At 50.4% G+C, this 22438-nt stretch overlaps 2 protein-coding genes across 3 annotated transcripts; both read left to right on the forward strand.

Annotated features, from left to right (window-relative positions):
• Window positions 1–1131: 1131 nt before the first annotated feature.
• On the forward strand, window positions 1132–9153 carry SELENBP1 (selenium binding protein 1). The gene is made up of 12 exons (XM_082664773.1): window positions 1132–1224; window positions 3742–3798; window positions 3944–4056; window positions 4341–4526; window positions 5194–5314; window positions 6550–6732; window positions 7012–7190; window positions 7650–7728; window positions 7824–7945; window positions 8199–8291; window positions 8458–8576; window positions 8776–9153. Exons 1-12 carry the CDS (start codon window positions 1221–1223, stop codon window positions 8936–8938), a joined length of 1419 nt encoding a protein of 472 aa, XP_082520899.1. The 5' UTR covers window positions 1132–1220; the 3' UTR covers window positions 8939–9153.
• A 4999-nt stretch (window positions 9154–14152) lies between these two features.
• RFX5 (regulatory factor X5) lies at window positions 14153–20727 on the forward strand. Of its 2 annotated transcripts, XM_082662123.1 has the most exons (11): window positions 14178–14227; window positions 15092–15220; window positions 15469–15502; window positions 15940–16022; window positions 16507–16626; window positions 16813–16932; window positions 17074–17155; window positions 17460–17661; window positions 17897–17997; window positions 18151–18255; window positions 19601–20727. In XM_082662123.1, exons 2-11 carry the CDS (start codon window positions 15105–15107, stop codon window positions 19796–19798), a joined length of 1161 nt encoding a protein of 386 aa, XP_082518249.1. In that variant the 5' UTR covers window positions 14178–14227; window positions 15092–15104; the 3' UTR covers window positions 19799–20727. The 2 variants fall into 2 exon arrangements, with proteins under 2 accessions (XP_082518248.1, XP_082518249.1); XM_082662122.1 differs by having other exon boundaries at window positions 14153–14227; window positions 18151–19723.
• The last annotated feature ends 1711 nt before the right edge of the window (window positions 20728–22438 follow it).

The following is a 22438-nucleotide window of genomic DNA, read 5'->3' on the forward strand; positions in this document are numbered from 1 at the left end:
GAGAAAGTTAAAGGGATCAGGCCTCAACCCTGCCTCAGCTCTTCAGCAAGTAGCTGTCATTTGCCTGAGAGGCTGGGACACTATATGAGCAGGCTGAGCAGTCATGGAATCCTCCAGGTGGAGGACTCTTTCCTGGATAGATGGAGAACCTGAGTTTTATGGCTTGTCAGGGTCAGCTAGGGACAGCGGCATCAGGCTGGGCTACCCTTGGGCCCTGCTACCCTGCCCTGGGGAGCTATTGAGGCACCAGGCTGGGAGAAGAGGGGGAGGCACTGCACTTTCACCTTCTGAGGTTTATAAGGGTAGTAGAGGGTAATAATGGCACTGCCAACTTTCCTTCCACTTCAAAGCTCAAAAGGATGGGTCTGGAGAAAGTGGAACCTGGACACACGACCCTGCCCTGGCAGGAAGACATGGGTGAGCAGTCCTTGGGGAACATGGTTGTCTGGAATAAGAAAGCAGTCTTAGGAGAAGGCTGACCCTGGCTGTGGTTGCAGGAGCAAATGGGCCCACAGCCCTCGGTGCCCCTAAATGCCAAGAGACAGGTCCAAGTACAGAGATGAGCATTTAGAGACCCAGGAACTTGGCACATACACGCTCACGCAAACACACACACACACACACACACACACACACACACACACACACACAGGCACACATGCACATGCCCTCACAGGCATAAATATTCTGGCAGGCACGCACTCAGGAACACACCGACATGCACAGGCACACATACATACACAAGCACAGGTTTTTACACACAAGCACCCTCACACAGGCACACAGACACAGATACACACTCATGCAGGCACATGCATAAAAGTACACACACAGGAAACACCCAGGTACACAGGAGCAAGCACACACAAACGCACATGCCCAGGCACCCACTCCACTAAAGAGAAACGTGCGCAGGCACAGCATATATCTGCACGTGCACAGGCTCCTGCGCACACACACTTGTACACACATACAAGCACACAGCCAGTAACTCAAACACAACCGCCCAGGCCATTTGAGAGCGCCCTGCCCAGGAGCTATCCATCATCCACTCCGGGCGGCGGCCGGGCCCTCCCCCTTCCCCGCCCACCCCCAGTTGGTGGTATAAATTCCGTCCCTTTGCCCCTTCCCCGCATAGCCTGCCTCGGACACCAGCACAGCCCTCCGTCTCTGCGCACTCCTGGCAGACCCGTCGGGAGCAAAGCGCACCAGCAAGCAGCATGGGTAAGGAGGGGGGCTTCTGACAACCGTCGCTGACCACCAATGGCCCGCCCCGCAGAAAGTGACAGAAAACCTGGAGGGGGAGCTGGTTAGGAGAGGGAGCGCCAGGCTCCGCTCCACCGGCCCCGCCCCACCCCCACCCCTGCATTTCCCAGCTTAGCCGAAGTGCTGGAGGCGTCTGGGAAGGAAGGCAGAGGGACTGCTGGGAAGGGTGACTTTGGGCTCCCCCCCACCCCGCCGCTCCCCAGCTGCAGCCTGCGGCCAGGGAGCCTTTCTGCAGCTGAGAAAATAAGGATAGGGGTACTTAGGAGGAGCTCTATCTCTCTGTCTGTTGCCATAGGAGACAGACAACCCTGATTTCAGCCCTAAGCCAACTTCTTACTGCAGGGAGTAGGGAACCCAGGCCTCTGTGACCAGGTTGCTCTTTAGTTACCCTGCCCCACCAATCACTTTGGGAGGGAAATCAGGGAGCCCCCCTCTCTCGCGGTGGGAGAGGGGCTGTTTCAGTGCGTCCCACCCTCTCAGTCCGCCAAGTCCTCCAACTCCCCCATCCATGGACTCCTGGATGTCAGGCTGAGGAAGAGTCTGCGTCTGGCTGGGAGTACTGAGGTCCTTGCCCCCTGTGGATCTGGGTCTTTTCTGGCAGAATGCCCAACAAACCAGCCTGGCCTTGGGAAAACCCAATGAGCTTTCCCTGGGCTCATCTCAACCCCAAAGGTGTTCAGAGATCTTGCTTGAGATGCTTAAGACAGGGGGAATGTTCCCCCAGAAAGAGGACTGATGCTCAGTGGGGCCCGAGTGGCACGCAGGGCCTGACCCTGACTCTCAGAAATGCTGTGCGGGATGCGGCAGTTAGGGTCTGGGACGGGGAGATGGTGCTGAGGGGCAGTACCTCCTTCACACGCCTCTTTCATACCTTTACTTCTCTCTCAGTCTCTGGTTTTGCAGATTTTGCATCTCTGTCTTGATGTCTCGGAGTTTTGAATCTCCTTCCCCTCCGCCTCACCTCCTGTACCAAACCCTGACACAGCTTGGTCGTATAGCAGAACAAGTCTCCTTAATTCCTTTGGACTGGACCTCACCGTGTCCCATCCCAGCCCCAGCCCTCTCTTTGGGCACCAGGCACTGCCTGGGATTTCTGGCACAGCGCTACTCATATTTATACAACACCTCTCACTTAATAAAAGTACTTCTGAATACTTTGTCTTATTTGGCCTTCATAGCCACTTAGAGAAGAAGGTAAGATATTATTACCCCTTTTAGGTGAACAAAGGGGAGAAAATGGAGAGAGTAGATGTCACACCTGGACCTTGACACCACGCTTCTGGACTCAAAAATGCTGTTGCTGCCTCTCAGCCTCCTAAGTCACTTGGCCGCTGCAAGTAGGGGGACCTGGCTCCCTGGCTGAGTGCCTGAGCCCAGACACCAGTGGAGGCTCGATTCTGGGCCAGTAGCCGGACTGGCCATGGGACCAGGCAGGGAGGCAGTGTCAAGTCCTGTGAACTCCACTCCAGGATTTCTTTTGGCCTACAGCTCCCTCTGTTTATTCCTCAGCCTTTCCTCCTGCTTAGGCCGCAAATCCTGATGCTTAACGCCTGGTGGCAGCCCTCCTTCTCAGCGACTGACTTTGGTTCCTGACTTTGGTCCCGTACATCCACGTACTGGCTTCTCTTGCCAGACTTCAGGGGACAAGGAGGGCCACTTCCTACAGCTCTGGTGGGTGGGCCTCTGAGCTTTCCAGGGTTGGGCCAAACAACTTGCTTTACAGATAGAGTAAGTGGATGGGGCCCACCCAGGGGTAGAAACTGGTCTAAGGACATTCAGTTAGTATCCGTCCTGCAGCCTTGAACTTCAGCCTCCTCTCCCTTACCAGACCCTTGGTTATATAACCCAGGCTCTGGCCAGCAGCCTGGGGTCAGGACCCAGAGGGGAGGGAAGCAGGAAGTGTTCCAGCTCCTGGTTTAGATACCTTTCAGTGAAAGGAGCTGAACAGGCACCACCGTCACTCCCTGATGGCTATTCCTGAAGAACAGCCAGGGTTTACGGGCTCCTACCAGGCAAGTACAGAGCTGCACACTTGACTGCAGCTTCTTGTTTCTTTCTCATACAAGCCCATGTGGTCTTCTTATTACCTTCTTTTTACAGATGATGTGGAAACTGAGGCCAGGGGGGCTAGGTGATTTGCCTAAGCTCCCGTGGCTAGTCAGTGACCAGCTGGGATTGGGGCCCAAGTCAATGTCATAACCACTGCACCACACCGCCTCCCCTGCACTCACCCTTCTCCTGCCTCCCCTGGGTCCTGCTCAAGGGTCTGTGCACCTTCAGGTCATAGCTCTGCAGCTCTTCCCGCCATACCCACATACTCATCAGGGTTTTGAGGGTCTGGAGGGGACCTGAGACAGTGCCCCTGCCTTGGCCAGTGGCGGCCAGGGGTTTGGGGGGCTCGGGTTGCAGCATGTGAGGAAGGAGCCTTCATCCTCCAGAGCGCGGTGCAGCCAGCATGCCCCATTGTTTCCACAGCTACGAAATGTGGGAAGTGTGGACCTGGCTACCCTTCACCTCTGGAAGCCATGAAAGGTAAGTGTGGGAAGACTGAGAGCCAGCACCCCCAGGAGTAGGCAAGCCAGTGCCTGCTACCGATTCCACTGCTGACACACACCCTGCCTTGCCCCGGCCCTCGTCCCCACCCTGCCCACCCCACCACCTGCTTTCCACCCTCTAGGACCCAGGGAGGAGATTGTCTACCTGCCCTGTATCTACCGAAACACGAACACTGAGGCCCCGGATTATCTGGCCACTGTGGACGTTGACCCCAAGTCTCCCCAGTACTGCCAGGTGAGGTGGGGCTTGGGCACCAGAGGACCCTCAGACCCCTCCTCTAGCCCTGGCCCTGGCAGTGCCCTTTCCCTGCTCCATCTTTCTTCACCCTCCCTGGGGATGGTTGTTCAGGCTGTTCACTGCACAAGGGCACCCCCCCCCCACCCATGGGCGAGGGCAGTGCTGAAAATGAAGTCTGTGCTGTGCTACCAGGATGAAATGGGTCCAGAGGGCCCCTTCTCTGTAAGCGTGCAGAAGCGTGGTCTGGGTGAGCACCACCCCTGCCCGCTCTCCTATCCTAGGTCATCCACCGGCTGCCCATGCCCCACCTGAAGGATGAGCTGCATCACTCAGGATGGAACACCTGCAGCAGCTGCTTCGGGGACAGCACCAAGTCGCGCACCAAGCTGCTGCTGCCCAGTCTCATCTCCTCCCGAATTTATGTGGTGGATGTGGGCACCGAGCCCCGTGCTCCAAGGCTGCACAAGGCACGTCTTCTGCCCTAGCCGGCTCTGGGCCCCTAATGTGCCCGCCACCCAGGGCAGCCTGTGGGCAAGGAAGCCGCCCCTAAAGCAGCTCCCTCCAGCTCTTGTGCAGGGTTGGGGCTCAACAGCAGCGAGTGGGGCTAGACTTTGGAGGAGAGTTACCAGGTGTGCTGGGTCATCATCACCCAGGGGCACCACAGGGGAGGAAGGAGGCTCTCGTTTTTCACTCCGAGCTGGAGAAGGAGCCATTTCTGCCCCAGCCAGTTAGAAGCCCAGGGCTCTCCTTAGGCGGGAGCCTCTGATCCTTCCTTTCAACACTTTGTTGAGTGCCTTCTTTGTGCCAGGCACTCACTGCTGGACGCTGGTGATACAAAGTTGACACTGGCGTCCTCCCAGCCTGGGAGGAGCTTATGGTCTCAAAGGGCTGTGAGTGCCCTCAAGACAGGCAGGGTGAGAGAAGTCCATGTTTTCTGCTGGGGAGTTATCAGTCTCTGTGACGCCCCTGCTGCTCTGCAGACTCAGTCTTTGCCATATTCCTGCAGGGAAAGTTGTGTCTATGTTTCAGAGGAAAAGAGGGTAGGGTCAGTAGATAGAAGTGTGAGAGGGGAGGAGTGAGGAGTGGGGACTCCTGGCTCTGTAAGATTCTGATGCCATTCCTTACCCTTTCCAGGTTGTTGAGCCCAAGGACATCCATGCCAAGTGTGACCTGGGCTACCTCCACACCACCCACTGCCTGGCCAGTGGGGACGTGATGATCAGTTCCTTGGGAGACCCCAAGGGCAATGGCAAAGGTACCTGCCAGCATTGTAGGCACATCTGTGAGGGAAGCAGATCCCAAACTGAGGGAGGGATGGAATGACCTTCCAGGGAGAACCAGAGGGCAGGGTCTCATCCAATATTTAAACTATAGTCAAGTAACTTCAGTTGTTTCAATTATTTTTATGAAGGTGAACCTTAAATGATGAATTCACTTACAAGTTATAGTCAGAACTGTCTGCCGTGGGAAACGTGAGCAAGTACAGACATGGCCCCAGAAAACACGTGCATTTAATATCGGCCTTCGTGAGTTCATGAGCAAATCTCACAGTCCTTGAGATCCTTAATTGTCACAGCTACTTTCTCATTTATGGTATGATCAGAGCTTTCACATAAAATGTCTACTATGTGCCAGACACAACCTATGAGATAGATGCTACTGTGATCCCTGTGTTACAGATTAGGAAGCTGGGGCACAGACTGGCTAAGTAATTTACCCAAAGTCAGCCAGCTGTTAAGTCACAGAGCTGGAACTCAAACCCAGCAACATGGCTCCAGAATCTATGTCCTAATCACCATGCTGTGCTGCTTCTCTCCCAGCCTTACGTATTTCACCAGAACTCCCCATCCAAGGGCTTGGAGTGAAGTATCAGTTAAGGTCATCCAGTTAAGGTGACTGCATTAGACTCTATTTAAGTGCTTTTTCCAGGAGATGGGATGCATGACATTCCTAGATTTAAGAACACTTAGGAGTAGACATCTGTTTACATTTGCAAAGAAGTGGCAAGGTGTCATGACATATTCAGCTGGGGAAAAACATAGTGGGCATTCATGTGGAATTACAGATAAATATAATTTTCTCTCTAAAAAAAAATGGAGTGAGTGAGCAGAATGGAGTCTAGACTCTGGCAGGAACTCTACCCTGAAAGTAGGAGGCTAGGCAAAGGAAGCACAGGGTATAGAGTCCCAGAAGATCTTGGCTCAAGGGAGGAAAAATTTACCCTGTGGTCTGGGAGAGGGATGAACTTGATGGGAGGTAGGGGCATCAGAGTAAGTCCCCACTTCTTACCCGGCCCTCTGGGTGGGACCCTTTGGTATCCAAAGGGTATCCAAATTCAGCTCCTGAATTTAAGGATCAGGCAAACTCAGTGGGAGGAGGGGCACCAGGCAATGGGCTTGGAGCCTCTTGGACAGGCCTTGGGGGTGAGGGCTGGGTGTGGGTCGCACCTCCACCAACTCTACCTACCACCCTACTTCCTTCCCTGCTCAGGGGGTTTTGTGCTGCTGGATGGAGAGACATTTGAGGTGAAGGGCACGTGGGAGCGGCCTGGAGGTGCCGCGCCTATGGGCTATGACTTCTGGTACCAGCCTCGACACAATGTCATGGTCAGCACTGAATGGGCAGCTCCCAACGTCTTACGAGATGGCTTCAACCCCGCTGATGTTGAGGCAGGTGAGAATCCCCCACTCCCCGTGGGCTGGCAGGAGCCTGGTCACACGAACCCCTGCTCTCTATTCCAAACCCCTACTCTCCAGCCCTCTTACTTCCCTCTTGTGGACCCCAGACTCTTGCGGTGATGATACAGGATGTGCTGAGTGCTCTGACTACTCAAGTGTCCTTCTGATAATCCAGCCCATCTTTCAACCTTCTCCCCTGTGCTGTGCCCCAGCCTTGGCCCATGCCCTCCCGCCCTGATCCTGATTCCATCTTCCGGCTGCATCCCCACCCCAGGGCTGTATGGGAACCACTTACATGTGTGGGACTGGCAGCGCCATGAGATGGTGCAGACCCTGACTCTACAGGACGGCCTCATCCCCCTGGAGGTCCGCTTCCTGCACAACCCGGCCGCTGATCAGGGCTTCGTGGGCTGTGCCCTCAGCTCCAACATCCAGCGCTTCTATAAGAATGAGGTGACGTGCACTCTAGCCCTCTCCTCCTGGCAGTCCTGTCAGCACTCTGCCCAGCTTCCATAGCCATGACGCTCCCTTCTCCCTAGGAGTGACCCAGGCCTCCTCTGCCTGGCTCCACCAACCCAGACTTCCCAGGAATAAAAAACAAGGCCACCTGCCCTGCCTGCCTCCTCTCAGTCCTAGGCTAATTTCTCCCTAAGCCCTAACTGGCTATATTTATTTATTCATTCATTCAAAAAATATTTAGTGAGTCAGGCACTGTGTTAGGTGCTGGGAATACAGTGGTGAAGCAGACATGATCCCTGCCTCAAGGGGTTTGCATGGGGGTTAGACCCTAGTGGCAAGAAGGCCCTGCATCTACTCTCTCCCTGTAGACAGTATGCCTTGGGGAGACCCAGATCTGACACTCATTGCCCAGCTCTGACAGGCTCACCTCTCTGCCTCTTGACCCCAACGCAGGGAGGTACTTGGTCAGTGGAGAAGGTGATCCAGGTGCCCCCCAAGAAAGTGAAGGGCTGGATGCTGCCTGAAATGCCAGGTGAGTGCTCAGGGGAGTGTGGGAATCGGAAGGTTGATTCTCAGGCTGGGGAACAAGAATCTTAAGGTGCCTCTGAACTGCAACCCCCCACCCAGGCCTGATCACTGACATCCTGCTGTCCCTGGACGACCGCTTCCTCTACTTCAGCAACTGGCTGCATGGGGATCTGCGGCAGTATGACATCTCTGACCCGCAGAGGCCCCGCCTCACGGGACAGGTGGGTCCTAGCAGGATGGAGAGGAAAGGAGGGAGGAGGTAGAAGTCTGGGCATGAGGTGGAGGGTATGAACTGGCTGGGGCATGATAAGGGAGGTGCAGGAAAAGCAAAGATGGGGGCTGAGGGATGGTTCAGGCCAGGACCACGGGGAATCGTGGCTAGACGCGGGGAACGTGAGGGAGTGGGGCTCTCTTCCTGCAATGTCCTAACCTCCCACCACTGTCCTCCTTTATGCTGTGCACCTCCCCACCCAGCTCTTCCTCGGGGGCAGCATTGTTAAGGGAGGCCCCGTGCAGGTGCTGGAGGACCAGGAGCTAAAATCCCAGCCAGAGCCCCTGGTGGTCAAGGTGAGGATCTCTCCGCGTGCTCGTGGGCCCCTCAGATCTGTGCTGGAGAAGTATGGGGGAGGGGGCTGGGCAGCGGCTGAGCATGTCCTTGGGGTTTGGGTGGTGCCACTGATTCCCGCCTAGGATCTGTATGTAACCCTGGGGTCTGACCCCTGGTTTTCCTAAGGGGAAACAAGTGGCCGGAGGCCCTCAGATGATCCAGCTTAGCCTGGATGGGAAGCGTCTGTACGTCACCACGTCGCTGTACAGTGCCTGGGACAAGCAGTTTTACCCTGATCTCATCAGGTAAGAAGTGGACAGCCTGGGCTCCCCTCCCAGCCCTCCCCTCCCAGAGGGGTTTGGCTTTCTGAAGACTCCTTGGCTCCGCTTCCAGACTCTGCAGCCTCCTGGGGAACCCCTCTCCCTGCCCTCACACTTACCTAATTCTTGGGGGAAGGGGACGGGCCCCCTCTGACCTCTTTCTTCTCCCTCCTGTTTCTACCAGGGAAGGCTCTGTGATGTTGCAGATCGATGTAGACACAGTAAAGGGAGGGCTGAAGTTGAACCCCAACTTCCTGGTAGACTTTGGGAAGGAGCCCCTCGGCCCAGCCCTGGCCCATGAGCTCCGCTACCCTGGGGGCGACTGCAGCTCTGACATCTGGCTCTGAAGTCCACTCCTTCTATAGCCCCACTCCACACCCTGCGCCCTCACTTCTGGAGGGAACCGGCTTCGCTCTGCTCTCTCAGTCCCCGACCCTCGGCAGCTTGTCCTCCCAAAGCCAAACTCAGGCTGTTGAAACGAATTGAGCCGTGTCTCTAGCTACCCACCACTGCTGCGAGCTGCTCACTGAGCTCTTGGAAATTATTTCACTAAGAAATAAACTGGTGAACCTTTTCCTGAGATCCCCTTGTCTTTGGGGGCACCGGGCCTATGACTCCTCCTCTGCCGACCCTCTGTATCTTGCACGGGAAAGTCCTGAAGAGGACCAGGGTGTGGGATGGTTATGATGACTAGTTCATACCAGTGATCACAGCACGATGCTAAGGGCGCCAGAATCTCACTTTTATGGCCAAACAGAACCTGAAGATTATGGAGGTGGTCGTCACAAGGAAAGCTGACAGGAAGGAAGCTGTCAATCAGTGTTCCTAAACTTTTTTTTTGTTTTTTAATTCGTGCTTTCTTTTAATGAACCTAAAATCTCACCCACCACCCCCAGGAGGATGTAATGTGCCCCCTCACACACAGGAGATACCTTAGACCCCTGACGTAGATGATGCCATCAGTTGAACACACTGTTCTGAGGAGGTTAGGTGTGTCACCTCCTACCTGGAAGACAGGAACACGATGGGGCAGGAGGGCTGGGAACGTCAAGGTAACCAACCCAACACACTAGGCCCTGGCGTTCTTGTTTCCTCACCTGGACAGTGTTTTAGAACCTTGCCCAAATCAGAGATGCCTCCTTTCTCTGCAGTAAGTCTTTAGTTGTTTATAAGAGGAATGGGATGGAAGTTTCAGGAACCTAAGAGACAGCAGCCAAGCAGTAATTCTAAGATAATTTTTTTTAATTTTTATTTATTGATTTTTGGCTGCGTTGGGTCTTTGTCGCTGCACGCGGGCTTTCTCTAGTCGCGGTGAGCAGGGGCTACTCTTCGCTGCCATGCGCAGGCTTCTCATTGCGGTGGCTTCTCTTGTTTCGGAGCGTGGGCTCTAGGCGCACGGGCTCCAGTAGTTGTGGCATGTGGGCTCAGTAGTTGTGGCTCGCGGGCCTTAGAGCACAGGCTCCATAGTTGTGGAGCACGGGCTTAGTTGCTCCATGGCATGTGGGATCTTCCCGGACCAGGGCTTGAACCCATGTCCCCTGCATTGGCAGGCAGATTCTTAACCACTGCCCCACCAGGGAAGCCCCCAAGCAGTAATTCTATTGACTTCTTTACTCTCTACCCAAGACAGTACCAAGTAACATTCAGGTATTAATCTACATTCTTTTCAGTCTTCCGCAAAGGTGTCTTTGTTTTAAACACTGGAGTAGTCTAAGACCCCCGAGATGGCCAGGCCTCCCCCAAGAATGTATTACACTTTCTTTCCCTTTGAGGTCTTTAAACATGCTCCCTGAAACATCTACCTCAACTCGAGTCCAATTCCCTCCTGCTGCCTTTCCTGCCATCTGGGCCAGGTTGCCATTTCCCTGGGAAAGCCCTTCTTCCCTGACAGCTCCAGGTTAGGGGCCTCCTGCACTTTACCTCAGCATGAACATATGTCACATTATATTGAAAATCCCTGCTTCCTCCCAATACCCAGCTTGGATAGTAGCACATAGTGTGCCTTAATGAATAAGTGACTATAAAAGATGATTAAATTACAGGGAGCCTTGGGATTTACTGGGTCTTAACAGAAGTCTATCCTAGGTTTCTACCCTGTCCTTTTCAATAACCAAACTTCTTCAGAAAGAATTTGCCTTGGGACAAGCAAATAGTTGATGAGGAAAAGTCCTTTACAAAATTTCAGCTAGTAGACAGGAATGCATGGTCCTGGTGAGTCACCACGCCAGCACCCCAGGTGGTTAGGCCCCGGGGATCCTGCCCTGTGTGGAGGGGTAGGCATTAGCTCCCCCAATGTGTGAGAGCCTGTGGGAGCTGGATTCCATGTTCTGTCATTCCCCGGGACATCAACCACTGCCCCTAAATCGATGCCCACAACCCCAAAGACGCCCAACCTGACGCAAACACAAAACGAAAAAAACAACCAACCAACCAAACAACAAAGAATTTCAGCTAGTAAATTCAGAAGGAATGACAGAATTTGGATAGTACCAATTTGTAACCTCTAATGACAATTGGATCCAGGCAATGATCATCAGTGGCTGCTAAAACCATTCAATGAAAGACTGAAATGGTGCTTCATAATGGATAGATCAGGCGACCAAACCTGAATACACTATTCAATCTTTACGTCACGAAAAGAGTTCCTCCTGTGACGTAATAGGAAGTACACAGCACCGCCTATGAAGTATTCTTGCCAAAAAGCCAAAATTAATCTGATGAAGCCTGCAGAGCTCACAATCAGTTTACAGGAAATACAGGAGACAGAAGAACAAGTTTTAAAATCCTAAAAACACTATAAAGGTGAAATCATAAAAATGCAGAATGTGGGAAATTCTATAGAGCAAATGACCGGTTTCCTCAACAAATAAATTGAGAGAGAGAGAGAGAGCGTATAGATTAGAAAGATTTAAGAAACATCAACCAAAACCAAATGCAATGCAATGTGTGGACCTTGCTGATACTGATTTGAACATATCGACAGAAGAGTAGCCCCCACTCGTCGCAACTAGAGAAAGCCCATGCACAGCAACAAAGACCCAATGCAGTCAAAAACAAATAAATAAATAAATTTTAAAAATATGTATTAGTAGGCAATGTATAATAGCACCTAAGAACAAATTCTGAATCCAGGCAGCCCAGTTCAGATCCTAACTCCATCACTAACTGTGTAAACTTGGGCAAATTATTAATCTCTCAATGCCTCAGTCTCCTTATCTGTAAAATGGGGATAATCTATCAGATGATTATCCTATCTGATAGAGTTGCTACAAGATAAAAATGTAACATATGCGAGGCCCTTAGAACAATCCTCAGCACATGTTAAGCTCTATATAAATATTTGCTGTTATGATGATGCTTATCAGGCAATTTTTATTGTTACTTCTCAGGGCAAGGACCATTGTACATTATTCACCTTTGTATCCCCAGCTCTTAGCATAACACCTGGTGTAAATGAATAGTCAGTTGCCTGTTTTTCCCATCTCTAACCTCCCCAGCCTCCCCACTCAACCTCACCTTTCTACAGTGCTGTCAAAATAATCTCCCTTACATAGCTATGATACTTTTTCTCCCTTTGCTAAAGCTTCCACTTATTCTCTGCCACCTGCAAATTCCTAAGCCAGCATAATTTACCCCAAATTCTTTTTCCAGTTAAAGTGCTCTATATTCCCCTTCATACCAAACAGTGGTGTTTGGGGTATCTTTCCATCAGTCTATACCCATATTTGTATCTGAGCACCTGCAAATCTATGCAGTCTAGAGCAGTGTTCAAGAGAATGGGCTCTGGGACTTCCCTCGTGGTGCAGCTATTAAGAATCCACCTGCCAATGCAGGGGACACGGGTTCAAGCCCTGGTCCGGGAAGATCCCACATCCCACGGAACAACTAAGCCCGTGTGCCACAACTACTGAGCCTGCGCTCTAGAGCCCACGAGCCACAACTACTGAGGCCACGTGCTGCAATTACTGAAGCCTGTGCCCCTAAAGCCCGTGCTCTGCAACAAGAGAAGCCACCACAATAAGAAGCCTGCGCACCACAACAAAGAGTAGCCCCCGCTCAACGCAACTAGAGAAAGCCCGCGCACAGCAGCTCGCAGCAAAGAAGACCCAACACAGCCAAAAATAAATAAATAAAGTAAATAAATTTATTTTTAAAAAAGAGAGAGAGAATGGGCTCCGAAGGCAGACTGTCTGACTTTGGATCCTGATTCCAGCACTAATTAACAGTGTAACTGTGGACAAGTCCCTTCACCTCTCCAAATCTGTTTCCTTGTCTATAAAATGGAGGCAATAATGGTTCCTACTTCAAACCGAGGTGTTTAGCATTTGGTCTGGTATCTGGCACACAGTTAACAAATAAATTTTAGCTGTTATTAGAAAACCTTCCTGCCAGTATATCCTTATTTCCCCAACTCTGCGATCCTCTGGGTTCCCCCGCTACCCACAGAAGCTGGTAGTAGGGAAATGGAAGCTGCAAAGGGCGATGGTCATGAAATCAGGCAACACTGCTGTCCTCTTTACAAAAGCACAATGACGATGAGACTGGAGAACTATAAGTCAGGACTATAAATATACTGATAGTTTTGGGTGTAACATATCTGCTGTGCAAAACAAAATACTGTACTCCATTCAAAGGGTGGTTACCCTTGAGTCTGTGACCTCTGAAATTAGATGCACCGCGTGGTCTGTTCCTGCATTTTTCATGGCAGAGGGTTCATTGCTTTCATCTGATTCATGACCTTAAAAAGCCTTAACTGAGAGAGTGAAGAACCCTTGACCTTTCAGTACAATGTTCTCTGAGGAGAAAAAATTCATGTGGGCATCCAGCACCCCCCTGGGGAAGTTAGTCAGAATTCCAGTGTTCACTGACTGCAGAACTTTGGGGATGCAAAGGCATTAGCAACTCTTTGGAAGGAGATAAAGTACACTCGGGAAACCTAGGAACACTACGGGCACTTTAGCTTAACGTGGTACAGCTACTGAGGTTTGGCGGCCTCCATCAATGAGGAATGTGAGCCTGTGTTTGCAGGTTTCTTGTGAGTGTCTTCATGCGTGTTGGCTGGTGAGGGCTGGGGGGAATGGTTCAACTTGCTTTTCATCAAAAGGGGATAATGTGAGCTTACAGCGAACTTCCATCACTACTACCTATAATTTTCTAGTTATTTTATCATCCATTGAATCTTTTCTTCCTGTAGCTCTGACGACCGAAGGCAAAACTGAAACACGGAAGGAGAAAGCAAAAGCAAAGAAAGCTCCAGAAGGAGGCGAGCACCCGGTCTTTCGTCCTGCGGTCCCTTTAAGAGAAGAACCTCTTGGGACCGGCAGTCCCAACCGACCCCAGTTTTAACCGAAACCTAACCCGGACTTCCCCCTCTTGACTCAAATAAGACCAACTTTGGATTTTCCCTCCCCTATTGACCAATCAGATTCTGTTACCAGGCAGACTTTAGCTGCCGCCGGTGCGAGCCCGGCGCCGTCTGTCTCCGGGTGGCAGCAACAACCAATGGTAGAACAGGCCGTCCGAGTATCTAGGCAGATCGGGGCTGTTCCAGCCATTCAGAAAAAAGAAAATAAAGCAACGCACGAGCCCGCTGGGCCAGGACCGTGGGGCTGGGCTGGAGTGAAGGTGGCTGCGAGGTAGTTTCTCTTTCTCCCTTACCTTTATTGTTGCTTGTGTTGGAAGGCGACTATTCAAAGGTAGGGAGGGCGCAATATGAGTTGGGAGGAGAGCAGAAAAAGATTTTGGCTGTATTTTCAACTGCTTCTTCACCCATGTGCACGTGCCCCGAATCTGGGACCCCATTCCCCCAACCGGGTTTCCTACGCCCAGCCCAGGAGTTCCGCTACCCTGAATCCCTCACTTTGCAGCAACGCGGGATTGAATGGAGGGGGAAGGGAGGGAGGTGGGGGCGCGCATCAGGATGGGATGTTGAGGGAGATGACGTAGGGGCCGGCGACGTGGGGAGGGGGAGCTGCGGGGGAAGCCGTGGCGAGATTAAGTAATGAGAACTTGGGCCCAGTTTTTTCCAAGCCTGGAAGGGCAGAAAATGTTCGTATCCTTTCTGACCTCCCAGGCAGATTCAGTGGTGAGGAGCATATTAGAGAATTAAACAACTTTGTCTTGTGGTTGTTATTGTTGCTTTTGAGGGGAAGGAGGGCAGTATGGGGTCAGAGGCAGAAATGAAATTTTCTTTCTAACGTGGATTCCCAATCGCCCCTATCTCTTCCTTTACAGTTTTCCACATTTAGGAGACTGCAGAAAGGTGGGGCAGATAGAATGGAGATGGCAAAGATCTCTGGGTATATATGGCCCTGGAGAAGTAATGGAATAATTTCTAATTTTTGGAGAAGGCGAGTTTTAGAAAAAGACCACTGGGGAAATTTGGAGGCTTTCTTTCTGTTTTTCTATCTTCCTGGATAGAGAGATGAGGAGTGCCCTGGGGCCTTGGGGCGGGGTGGGGGGGAGTTAAATCTTCTTGTCCTGTCTTCTCCCAACTCCAGCCCTCATGCCGGGATGGCAGAAGATGAACCTGATGCTAAGAGCCCAAAGACTGGGGGAAGGGCCCCCTCAGGTAGTGCTGAGGCAGGGGAACCCACCACCCTCCTTCAGAGGCTCCGAGGTACCATTTCGTAAGTACTCATCACCACCTCTAAACCTCGTTCCGGACCTGGGGATAGATCCCTGTAGCACTTCACTTCCTCTGTAGATGATCTCCCCCTCCCAAGCAAGTGCATCTGACCAGGGGAGATTCTTCATCATGGTAGCAGTACTTGAGCACCTGCTAGGCTTTTCAGACCTCGTCCTCTCCCTGGCAGTCAGACATAGGGATGGGGAAAAATCTTGTGTATGACCTCCAGCTTTCTCCTCTTCTCCACAGCAAGGCCGTGCAGAACAAAGTAGAGGGAATCCTGGTGAGTATTCTGGGGAAGAGGGCAACAGGGAGACAGAATTGGTGGGAGATGAGGATGGTGAGGATATGAAAGGAGGATAAGGTGAGGATAAGAAAGGTTTATGCGAGTCAGTGTTGTCTACCCTGTCAGAAGATAATTGGCCTTGCAACTTGCTATCACTTTGACCTGGAGCATCTCACTTTACCTCTGTGACCTCTTGTGTAGAAGCCCAATAGAAATAAAATCAGAGGTGGTCCCCTCCGCTCCCCTTCTCACCTTGGTAGCCCCTAAGGGCTCCTCAGGGCAGAGTGAACGCACAGCCTCAAATCATTTCTAAGGTCCTTTGTCAGCCTGCCAGTCACTACGTCAGCTGAACTTTTTAGTGAGGATCAGAGGGTCCTACCTTGGGTCCTTCTTGGCCTTATTATTTCTCCTGCCTCTGTTCCTCCCTACCTCAGCAAGATGTACAGAAATTCTCAGACAACGACAAGCTGTATCTCTACCTTCAGCTCCCCTCAGGGCCCAGTACTGGAGACAAAAGGTAGGTTTGGTGCTAGAATTTTAGATATCAGAGGTTCTGATTCTTTTTTTTTTTTTTTTTGCGGTACGCGAGCCTCTCACTGTTGCGGCCTCTCCCGTTGCGGAGCACAGGCTCCGGACGCGCAGGCTCAGCGGCCATGGCTCACGGGCCCAGCCGCTCCGCGGCATGTGGGATCTTCCCGGACCGGGGCACGAACCCGTGTCCCCTGCATCTGCAGGCGGACTCTCAACCACTGCGCCACCAGGGAAGCCCAGAGGTTCTGATTCTTAAAGAAAGGCTCCCTAAAAAGGGGCAGGGTGAATAGGAATCCTCATAACAGTATCCTTAGTGGGGAAGAAAAGTCCCTCACCTGCCTTGGTTTACCAGGGAAAGGTGGATTCTGGATGAACTGATTCAGTCCAGCACTACTGAGGTGATAATCTGGATAGAACCAGGGCAACTGTTGGGATGTTAGTAATACTTGTCTCTTTTACTTCTCTTGCAGCTCAGAGCCAAGTACACTCAGCAATGAGGAGTACATGTATGCTTATAGGTGGATCCGCAACCACCTAGAAGAGCATACTGACACCTGCCTGCCAAAACAAAGTGTTTATGATGCCTATCGGTGGGTGGATGGGGGGTGGGTGGGATGGTGGGCACAGGACTACCCCCTCATCCCTGAAGAGCTCCCTGCCTTGATAGAGCCTGACTTCTTAAAGGGTTTCCCAACCTTCATCCCCAGGGACCCTCTGAACCCACTCCCAAACCTCCTTCTCTGAGTATCTTCCCACTCTGTCCCCCACGCACTCAGGAAGTACTGTGAGAGTCTCGCCTGTTGCCGCCCACTCAGCACAGCCAACTTTGGCAAAATCATCAGAGAGATCTTCCCTGACATCAAAGCCCGAAGGCTTGGTGGCCGGGGCCAGTCCAAGTATCCTTGACTGGAGAGGTTGTGCTAGAGGACCTGGGGAGGAAAACTTAGTATGTGAAGGGACAGGACTGGAAACAGCCCAACCTTTCTAAGGGGCTTGGAGACCCCCATGTGTTGGTTGCCCCTTAACTTAAACGTCAGATATTGTTACAGTGGCATACGAAGGAAGACCTTGGTGTCTATGCCGCCCTTGCCCGGACTTGACCTAAAGGGCTCTGAGAGTGTAAGTAACAACCCTCCAACTGCACTCTTCTCTCCAAGGTAGAAGTCAGAGGACTTTGGGAGATGTTTTGAGGCCTGACACAGCCTAGGTCATTCTGCACACAGTTTCTGGGTATATAGGACATGCCCTTCTGCCTACCCTACAGCTGAGGCAGAGGAGGGAGAGAATTTGTGGGTTTCTGGGATGGGTTGATAGAGGCTACTCCCATCCCTAGTCTGGTCTTACTTATGGTCAACACTGTGTCTGAGAGGGGTGGAGGGTCCTTTGTTCAGAGTGTGATTGGGCGTGTCCTTCCCCACTGCAGCCAGAAATGGGCCCAGAAGTAACCCCAGCACCTCGAGATGAACTGGTTGAAGCAGCCTGTGCCTTGACCTGTGACTGGGCAGAGCGAATCCTGAAACGGTCCTTCAGTTCCATCGTTGAGGTCGCCCGCTTCCTGCTACAGCAGCATCTCATCTCTGCCCGATCTGCACACGCCAATGTGCTCAAGGCTATGGGGCTTGCTGGTGAGTGGACCCCCTCTTATGTTCTGAGAAACCCTCAGCCACTTTCAACCTCAAAGGCCCTCCCACATCCTAGGATAGAGACACCTTGGATTTGCCTTCTATTCCTAGAGAGCCTTCTAGGACATACCTTAGACCACCTTCTTTCCCCTGCCTCTACCAGTCAGTCAATCAGAATCGCCTCCCTCCTCCATTCTGTTTCCTCCTCACCTTGTTACCTTTTCTGGCACCTCTGCAGAAGAGGATGAACATGCCCCTCGGGAACGGTCATCTAAATCCAAGAATGGTGTAGAGAATCTGGAGGGCGGAGCCCATAAGAGACCAGAGAGACAGGCCCAGGTGAGGAAGTTGATGCCCTTGACCTGGCTCCCCTGGGTTGGGGGTTTAGTATATCCTTCACCCAGTGGGTCCAGTACTTTCTCACCTCCTGTGTCTGTACTTCCTCCGCTGTCCAGTCTTCCCACTTTTTGTGTTCTTCTCTTTACTTTTTAGCCTCCTAAGGAGCTGGACCCCCGGGCTGGGGCTGGCCTCCCAGCACGCGGAGAGCGAAAGAAGAGTGTAGTGGAGAGCCCAGCGCCAGCAGCCAATAACCCACAGGTTAATGCCCTAGTGGCCCGGCTGCCTCTGCTTCTCCCTCGGGCCCCTCGCTCGCTTATTCCACCAATCCGAGTCTCTCCACCCGTCCTGGCCCCCAAGCTTTCTTCAAGCACTCTGAAAATGGCTACACTGCCTCTGCCCCCTAGAGCTGGGGGACCCCAAGCAGCTGTGCCCATCATTAACATGATCTTACCAACTGTTCCTGCTTTGCCTGGACCTGGACCTGGGCCTGGGCCTGGGCAAGCTCCACCTGGGGGGCTCACTCAGCCGAGGGGCACAGAGAACAGGGAAGTGGGCATAGGTGGTGACCCGGGACCCCATGACAAGGGTGTGAAGAGGACAGCTGAAGTACCTGTGAGTGAGGCCAGTGGGCAGGACCCACCAGCTAAAGCAACGAAGCAGGATATAGAGGATACAGGAAGTGATGCCAAAAGAAAACGGGGGCGCCCTCGAAAAAAATCAGGTGGAAGTAGGGAAAGGAATTCTACCCCTGACAAGTCAGCAGCTGCTGTGGACTCTGCCCAGTCCTCAAGGTTACCACTGGAGACGTGGGCCTCTGGAGGGCAAGGCAACTCAGCTGGAGGGTCAGAGAGGCCAGGGCCAATGGGAGAGGCTGAGAAGGAGATGCTTGCCCAAGGTCAGGCGGATGGTGCTGTTTCCAGAGGAGGAAGGGGCCCCAGTTCCCGGCATGCCAAAGAAGCAGAAGATAAAATTCCTCCTGTCACCCCGAAAGTGAGTGTCATCAAGGGCAGTAGAAGCCAAAAGGAGGCTCTTCATTTGGTCAAGGGAGAGGTAGACACTGCAGCACAGGGTAATAAAGACTTAAAGGGGCATGTGCTTCAAAGCTCCTTACCCCATGAGTGAAAAGACCCCAAAGCAACACCCCCATGATAGGTATGTGGGGAAGAGTGCTACGTTAACTCTACCTGTCTGCCTAGTAGAGGCCCTTCTTTGCACTTGCTTCTCACTTGGCTCTTCATTCTCTTCTGTATAGACAGCTGAGGCACCCTGTCTTGCATAGTGCCTGGTTCTTGCCTCTTACCTTTCCAGCTCAATACCCTTGGCTTTAGAGTCACTAATAAATCTGTACTGACCATCTTACCTGGATCCCTGTGCTATCCTGTGGAAATATAGGGATGGAGTATGATGAATGTATAGGTTAGGCATCTTTCCATTTTAAATCATAGAAAACCTAACTCAAACTGGCTTAAAAATAAAAATGTATTGGCTCATGTGACTGGAAAGTCCAGAGGTAGTGCTGGCTCCAGGTAAAGCTGATCCAGTGGCTCAGTATGTCTCTAAATCCGTGATTGATTTTCTTCCCCTGCTGTTCTACCTTCTGTAGGATCAAGCCTGGTCCACCTCATGGCTGCCAGCACTCCTAGGATTACACGTTTTCCTCATTTATGTCCAGCCAGAAAGAGAGGGCATCTTTGTGCCAGGAATCGTAGCAAAAGCCCTAAGATTCACTCTGGTTAGGCCAGCCTGGGTCACATGCCTGCCCCTAACCAATCACTGTGGCCAGGAGTTTGGTAAATGCTAGTTTGCTTATTTATTCTACATCATGGACTGTACCTTTTGAAAAATGGGCAGGATCAGCCTCCTTAGAATCACATAGATCCCTAAATGGAAACTGGGAGTGGGGAGTTCCTGGGGAGACAGCTGACACCTAGCCACTGCTATGAAGTACCTGTGGTTTTAGCTTGCTAGGCTGAGACCAGCTATACCTGCTTCCTCTTTTCCAAATAGTCTTGCATTTTCCTTACTGCAGCTATAATCTCTTTCCTCTTGTTCCAGTCTCAGAAGGAATGAGAGGGAAATCATTCTTCTTTAGGGACTATCTCTTTATTCTCGTTTAGATGACAGTCCCCTTTCTTTACATCTCAGAGATGGATATCCTTCCTTTTCCTGTTTCCAAATTTTAGGTTTCTCCTCATTCCTGCTTCCCTGTCCCCCACCCTACTGCCTCTTTCACCATGTAGAGTGAAAGATTTACTCCCTAGTCGTTTTATTAAATTCATTCTGTATCCACCAGGTGTCAGTCTCTTGTCATGTACCTGTCAGGACTTAGCCAGGATTGTGGGACTTAGGCTATGTGTATGGAAGGGGGTAGCTGCACATATCAGGGAGCACCAGTAGGAAGGGAATCCAGGTATGTATTTGGAAAAAGCAGTAAACCAGCTGAAATTACTTGAGGACCTACTGTGTCTTCTGCATAGGGTAGCTTCTGTCAGGGATTCTCAGTTTTCTTTCAGGGAGCCTTCATTCATTTGTTCATTTATTTCCACAATTGCAGATTTTTAAAAATTATAATATGTAATGTTTGATATCTATAAAGAATATATTTAAAATGGATAAATTATGAAGCATAATAATTAAATGACCCATCACCCAATTTGTACATTAAAACATTAGAAATACCATTGAATTTCTTGTGTTCTTACCCTGTCCTGTCCTTCTACTTCTCCCTAGAGGTAACCACTATCCTTAATTTCGTGTTTATTAATTACCTGCCATATATATATATATGTATCTTTCCATATATGTATATATTCTTTAAAAATGTATTGTTCAGTTTTGCTTTTTAGCTTTACAAAATTTTATTCCCTAATACTCCCCTGTGGTTTGCTTGTTTATTTCACTTAACATTATTTCTAAGATTCATCCATGTTGTTGTAGATAGCTATTATTTGTTCATTTTTATCCATGTAATATTTCAAGTGCATAAACCACAATTTACCCATCCACCTATCAGTGGACATTTGGGTTGTTCCCAGTTTTTTGCTGTTACAAATGATGCTGCTACTAACATTCTTGTACAGGTTAGTGCCTTTGTCTTTATTTTTATTTATTTATTTATTTTTTGGCCATGTTGGGTCTTCATTGCTGCGTGCAGGCTTCCTCTAGTTGTGGTGAGCAGGGGCTACTCTTCGTTGCAGTGCACGGGCTTCTCATTGCGGTGGCGTTGAGGAGCATGGGCTCTAGGCACGCGGGCTTCAGTAGTTGTGGCACACGGCCTCAGTAGTTGTGGCTCACGGGCTCTAGAGCACAGTCTCAGTAGTTGTGGCGCACGGGCTTAGTTGCTCCGTGGCAAGTGGGATCTTCCTGGACCAGGGGTCAAACCTGTGTCCCCTGCATTGGCAGGCAGATTCTTAACCACTGTGCCACCAGGGAAGTCCCAGTGCCTTTGTTTTTAGTAAGATTTCTAAGATGGTTCCTTTGGTCTGTACACCCTCTGAGTTGGAGACTGTTCCCTCTTGTCTCATTCTCTAGAAGGGTTTACATCAGATTGAAATGAACTGTCCCTTGAAATTTTGATAAAACTTACTTGGTAAGCCCTCTGAACCTGGCATTTCTTTGTGGGAAATATTTTAACTATTGATTTAATTTCTTTAATAATTATAGACTATTTGGGCTTTCTATTTCTTCTTGAGTCAATTTAGGTAAAATGTTTTTCTAGAATTTTGAGCGTTTTATGTCATTTTTTTTTAATGAAATTTATTCCATGTTCCTTTTTGCCTCTGCTCCCTGGGTAGTTGTGTCCTCCTTTTCATTTCTTCTGTTTACTTGCATCTTCTTTTTTCCCCCCTTGGCCAACTACACCAGACATTTATTTTACTTGTCTGATTTTAGCTGCCACTTTGGGCTTTGTTGATCCTCTGCCTTATATATTTGTTTTCCACTTCATTAATTATGAATCTTATCTATAGTATTTCCTTCTGCTTTCTTTAGATTTAATGTTAGGTTCTTTTACAACATCTTAACTTTAATCTTAATTTTTATCTAATTAATTTTCAAGCTGTCTTTTTTCTATTATAAATTTTGAAAGACCCACTTCCCTATATTCTCCAAATTTTTCTGTTTAAAGTATTTAAATTATTACTTAGTTCTAAGAATATTTAAATTACCTTTATGACTTTTTTGATTCATGATTTAGAAAAGTTTTATAAATTTCCAAAATCTGGATATTTAAAATTTTATCTTTTTGATACTGATTTTCAGTTTAATCACTTGTGCTTAGAAAATGTGGTCTCTATGATACCAATTCTTTGACGTTTGTTGGGAGTGTTATTTTATATTCTGTAACTTATCTTGGATGTCTAAATCTGTTGTTTTGTTTTCTGCTGACTCCTGCCCATGGCAGTTTATTTCCTTGTATATTTTGTATTTTAGTATTTTGAGG

The sequence above is a fragment of the Grampus griseus genome (genome assembly GCF_964374135.1).
Source record: "Grampus griseus genome assembly, chromosome: 1".
Lineage (NCBI taxonomy): Eukaryota > Metazoa > Chordata > Mammalia > Artiodactyla > Delphinidae > Grampus > Grampus griseus.